General features: G+C 60.4%; 1 protein-coding gene across 2 annotated transcripts; it reads left to right on the forward strand.

Annotated features, from left to right (window-relative positions):
* Positions 1–583: 583 nt before the first annotated feature.
* On the forward strand, positions 584–4103 carry NME4 (NME/NM23 nucleoside diphosphate kinase 4). Of its 2 annotated transcripts, none has more exons than XM_033429328.2 (5): positions 584–800; positions 2425–2558; positions 2831–2932; positions 3030–3142; positions 3555–3874. In XM_033429328.2, the coding sequence occupies exons 1-5, from the start codon at positions 710–712 to the stop codon at positions 3736–3738; spliced, it is 624 nt and encodes a 207-aa protein (XP_033285219.1). In that variant the 5' UTR covers positions 584–709; the 3' UTR covers positions 3739–3874. The 2 variants fall into 2 exon arrangements, with proteins under 2 accessions (XP_033285219.1, XP_004270421.1); XM_004270373.4 differs by having other exon boundaries at positions 597–800; positions 3667–4103.
* Positions 4104–5183: the final 1080 nt, after the last annotated feature.

Raw genomic sequence — 5183 nt, forward strand, 5'->3', positions numbered from 1 at the left:
TTTCAGTGGAAGCTAAATTCCTTCAGTTAGAGGAATGCAGTTACATGTCCACTTGAGAATAAAGGTGGGATTTTCCCCATCCAAATGCAGAGATGTCCTGCCTGACCTTGCCTGACCATCCAGGTCCACCCTCCCCTGATGCAGGGTGTAATTTCCGAGGGAGACTCAGGTGGGAGGACACCCCCCGCCCCCCAGAAGCAGGTCCTCCTGCTAGGGCGGGGTGCAGCCCAAGACAGGCGCAGGAGGACTTGCATGAACTCAAACTGATACTTAAGGACTGTGTTCGTATAAAGACGAATACAATCCATGCTGTGTTCATCATCATTGTTGTTTTTTTCTTCTGATTTTAACAGAAATTGACATTAAATACTTCCTTAGGCCGCCTGAGTGAATCAGGGTCGGTGTGGGGCCGCGAGGGTAGAGGCCATGGGGGCCTTGCGCCGCTCTCCCTCCCTCCACCCCTCCTCCTCTCCCCCTTCCCCTCCCTCCCTCCTACCTTTCTCCCGCTGCCCGTTCCCCGGGTTCCTTTTCTCCCTCTGCCCCTCCACCTCCCTCCCCTTCCCTCCTCCCGCTTCCCTCTATCCCTCCAACCCTTCCCCAGGTTCCTTTTCTCCCTCCACCCTCCTCCCTCCCACTTCCCTCTGCCCCTCCCCCTCTATCCCCGGGCCTCTCTCTTGCGCTCTCAGACAGCACTCGCGGGCAGGGAGCCATGCGCGGTCTCTCCGGGCGCGCGGCGCTGCGGGGGCTGATGTGCCGCACGCGGGCCCCGGTCGCCAGCCTGCTTGCGCGCTCCAGCTCTGGTGAGTCCGCCCACCCGGCGGCCATGCGCGAGGTGGGGCGGGCTGAGGCGCCGCAGGCCTCTGCTGGCGCACGTGCGGGCCCTGGCGCAGGGGGCTTGAGGCCTCGGCTGGCCGGCTGGAGCTGCGCGACCGTCGGGTTCTCGCCGGGCTGGGGCCCTGCACGCACCCCCCCCCCCACCACCGCTCACTCCCACCCAGCCCCCCACGCCCCCGCTCACCTCCTCACCGTGCTCAGGGCAGGGGGTCCCCAGGGTTCCAGGGCAGGAGGAAGCCAGAAGCCTGGTGGCCACACTTTGCGGCGGACTCGGGGCTCCTGAGAGGGGTCATTCTCATCAGATGAACACTGCCGTCCTGGGGCGTTTTTCCCTCTGGCCTATCCCTGCCCGCTGGTATCCACAGGGACCTCTGCCCTAGCTGCTGACCCTCAGGCTCTTCCTGAGCAGCAGATGTCCTGGCGTTCCAAATGCTGGCAAGAGTGAACTGCCACCGGCTGAGGCACAAGCCAGCTGGCAGCAGGGCCCCCAGGCACTGGGCTTGGGGGACGGAATAAGGATGGGGGGATTTCCTCCAGCGCGGTTCATTGAAGGGATGTGGTGGGAACCCACTGTCTGCTCTCCAGGCCCTGCACAACTTTGGTTTATTTTCCTCCTGGGGATGGGAAGGCAGCTGCAGATGCCTCCAGGGACACTGGCCCTCCTGGACCCTATGTCTCATCGCTCCTCCAGTTTTCTCCTCCCTCTTTGCAGGAATTAGCTAGACATCCAGCGTCTGGGCTCCTCTCAAAAGTACACTTGACCCTGGACCCAATGCTGAGGGTCAGCATAACTCTGGAAGTGGCCTGGGGCTGTAGGAGGGTGACGATGCTGGGGGGTCTTCCGGGCAGTGTCTCCCCAGGAGGGGGAAGACTGTGGCAGTGTTGACTTTAGGTCTGGAAGCATCCCACCCTGGAACCCCACAGCAGCCTGGCCAACGAAGGTGTGAGGGGAGGAGCCCTCTCAACTCTCCCCACCTGCAGACAGGAACCCCTCCACCTTTCTCCTCAATCCCCAGGTCCCTTTGTCCCGCTGTCTGTGGCCCAGCCGGTGGGGAAAGTGCACTTCTGTCTCCCTGGTCCCCTGCCATTCCTTCACCTGAGACCCAGAAGATGGGTGGTAGTTCCTTCCTGATGTGGCAGGTTGGGGGTTCAGACATTGTGCTAGCGCCACAAAGGACAAGAGTGAAAATCAGGCCAAGACTTGTACTTTCTTTCCAGTGTGGCATCTTTGGGCCTCCGGGTGGCCTCTGAGCTGGACTGTGCCTCCCTAGGCCTCCAGGCTGTCTAAGACAGATGCCTTTTCAGGGGACATCAGCTCTATCATGGGCAGCTTCTGCCACTGCCTGGGAGGGCCCATGGCCCCTCTGACAGGCTGAAGTCCCCAGGGACCCCCTGTGCTGCTTGTCCCAAGGGGTAGCACCATGCTAGACAGTCCTGGCTGTGGACACCACACTTCTCCCCTCCAGAGCTGCTCTGCCTGAGGCAGACACTCTGAAGTCCAGGTGACCCCTGGGTCCTGGCAGGGGAACCCAGGTCCGGGAGACATGAAAGGGTGAGGCCTCGGCAGCCCCGAACCCCCCTCTTCTAAAGGAGGACCCTCCTGGACCCTGGAGCGGACCCTGGTTGCGGTGAAGCCAGACGGGGTGCAGCGGAGGCTCGTTGGGGATGTGATCCAGCGCTTTGAGAGGAGGGGCTTCAAGCTGGTGGGGATGAAGATGCTGCAGGTACCAGGGCTCTTGGCCTATGGGTGTCCCTGAGGGGACTGGGATGGGGGGCTTCTCACATCTCAGCCCTGCGTCAGGAAGACATCCTGGTGTTGGCAGTAGAAGGGGAGGGGTGGGGAGGTGTCTGCCTTGTGCTTTTGTGGCTGGAGTGCTGCCCCATGTAGGTGTCGTCTGCAAAGGGCCCTGTGATCAGTACACCATGTCACTGTCCCAGTGCCTGGTGGGGCTCCCTCTCCAGGGCCTCCTCTCACCTCCTTCCCCCAATGCACCAGGCACCAGAGAGCATCCTTGCCGAGCACTACCACGACCTGCAGAGGAAGCCCTTCTATCCAGCCCTCATCAGCTACATGAGCTCCGGCCCGGTGGTGGCCATGGTACAGCGGGGCAGGGGTGGTGGGAGGGGTGGAGGGTCCTGGACTGAGCCCTTGGTGATACCCACCTCTCCCCACCTCCTTTATCTCTGTGCTGCAGGTCTGGGAAGGCCCCAATGTGGTTTGCACCTCGAGGGCTATGATAGGACACACCAACTCGGCTGAGGCTGCCCCTGGCACCATCCGGGGAGACTTCAGCATCCACATCAGCAGGTATGGGGGCCCTAACACACTCGGCCACTTGGAGCTGAGGGCCAGCTCACTAGGGGCTTGGGGTGGCGGCTTGCTGCTAAGGCAGATCCACCAGACCTGGGCTTCTTGCTCAGGGGAAAGTAAAGCCAGAGGAGACTTTTACTGATGGCACATCACACCTAACGTTTGCTAGTGCAGTTTTTTTAAAAACCCTTTCATGCACACAGGAGAAGATAAAGCATTCCCTGGGTGTCTTATATGTGCTCTGCCATTGTTGTCTGTCACCTCACTTTATCGCCAGACACCCCGGGGGTTAGCACGGGACAGATGAGGTTGTGGGTAAGAAGCTGAGATCAGGCTGTAATCCAGTTTTGCAGCTCCCCTGTTCTTCCTTTCACCTCTGTACAATCACCCCGCTTGCTCCCCTCGACAGTAGGGGATCAGCAGACTGTCCCTGGGACCCCCAAGGTGCACGCAGCAGACTGTCCCTGGGACCCCCAAGGTGCACACTGAAGCCTGTGTCCTACCTCTGCCACCTGGCACAGGAATGTCATCCACGCCAGCGACTCCGTGGAGGGGGCCCAGAGGGAGATCCAGCTGTGGTTCCAGAGCAGTGAGCTGGTGGACTGGGCAGACGAAGGCCACCACAGCAGCATCTATCCAGCCTGAGCACTCAGGGTGCCCTCGGTCACCCCAGCATCCACCCAGGACCAACTACCTCTGTCGACAAGACCTTGAGCCCACACCCATGCTCTGCCCATCTGTCCCAGACCCACCCGCCTGTCCACCTGCTGCCCCACCCCAGCCCAGAGGGGTTGAGCCACCAACTTTATGTGCCTTTTAGTATTATCCGAAGCAAGCAAGAGATTGGACAAAATCCTTTCTGTACCAAAGTGCCAGACAAGCTTTGGGGTGCTTCCAAAAGCTGGTAGTGTGACCTCCCTTCCCCCAGAGTGGGGACATTAAAATTCACTGTGCTGTGCGTGGGGGTGGAGTGCTCATTACAGCCTCTGCCATCTCTGAGGTAAGGATGAGGCCTTTATGCAAAGTTGTAAGCAGCCTGAAAGTAGAAATGAAGCTTACCATCTCTCACACACCAGGAGGGAATCAATAACTTTGTTGAATGTATGAGACAGGCAGAGGTCCAGAGACCTCCAGCCTGAAATCTGGGGAATCCAAGCTGAGCCCCTGAGCTAGTGCTCTCCCTGAAGGAGGAGCCCTAGGCAGGACTGGAGGGTTGCAGGAAGGGGTAGGCAGGGAACTGAAGCCGCCCCCAGGGCAGAAAGGCTGGTGACCACACTGACACTACACACTTACGCCTGGTCCTCAGGTGTGTCCCCGGTCACTTGTCACAGGTACTGGACACCACACATCATTACACCTGCTGAGGCCGACTTGGTCCTCACTCAAATTTGACGTCTTGCCGACGGAAGCGCTGGTCCCGGATTCCCGGCTTTGCTTGCTCTCTGTGCCTACACATGAGGGCACGGATGAAGTGTACTGACTTTACTGGCCGCGAGAGGGTCGTGTTGGGAGCCAACCCTGGGACTGGCCATTCGAGAGAAGGGCCTTCCTTGTTTCCCATGGCTTTTCTGGGCTCTACTCTCCTTCCCTCTTCTACGTCACACTTTTGCAACAGGAAAGGGAAGCGTCCAGAAGGCGAGGAACTTTAAATGCTGGGCGAGTCCGACCAGGTGTTTTAAATGCACAGCAGGGCCCAGGGCGGTGAGGGAAGCAGAGGGGCCCTGGGCCGGCCCGCAAGCTCCACCTTAGCCCAGGAACCGAGTGTCCCCTTTGTCCGGCCGGCTCCGACCCCGGCACTGACGCCCAGCCTTGTGAAAAGCAGTCGGGAAAGCGGACAGCTCCCATCCGCGTTCACCGCGCCTCCGCCGCGAGAACCTGCCCGCCGCACTGCGCCTGCGCACACCTTGGCGCCCAGAGTGACTTCCAGTCCCAGCAGGCCGCGCGGCCATGCGGCCGGACGTCCTGGGAGAAGCGGGGGGAGGGCCGGGAAGGACCCGGTAGTCCTGGGAAGAGGGAGGGCCGGGGTGGTTGGAGCGTC

Source organism: Orcinus orca, chromosome 16 (assembly GCF_937001465.1).
Source record: "Orcinus orca chromosome 16, mOrcOrc1.1, whole genome shotgun sequence".
Classification (NCBI taxonomy): Eukaryota; Metazoa; Chordata; class Mammalia; order Artiodactyla; family Delphinidae; genus Orcinus; species Orcinus orca.

Coding starts and splice junctions, on each gene's coding strand:
- NME4 (XM_033429328.2), top strand. CDS start 710: ATGCGCGGTCTCTCCGGGCGCGCGGCGCTGCGGGGGCTGATGTGCCGC. Junction 2,559..2,830: donor TGGGGATGAAGATGCTGCAG/GTACCAGGGCTC, acceptor CCAATGCACCAG/GCACCAGAGAGCATCCTTGC. Junction 3,143..3,554: donor TTCAGCATCCACATCAGCAG/GTATGGGGGCCC, acceptor TCCCCTCGACAG/TAGGGGATCAGCAGACTGTC.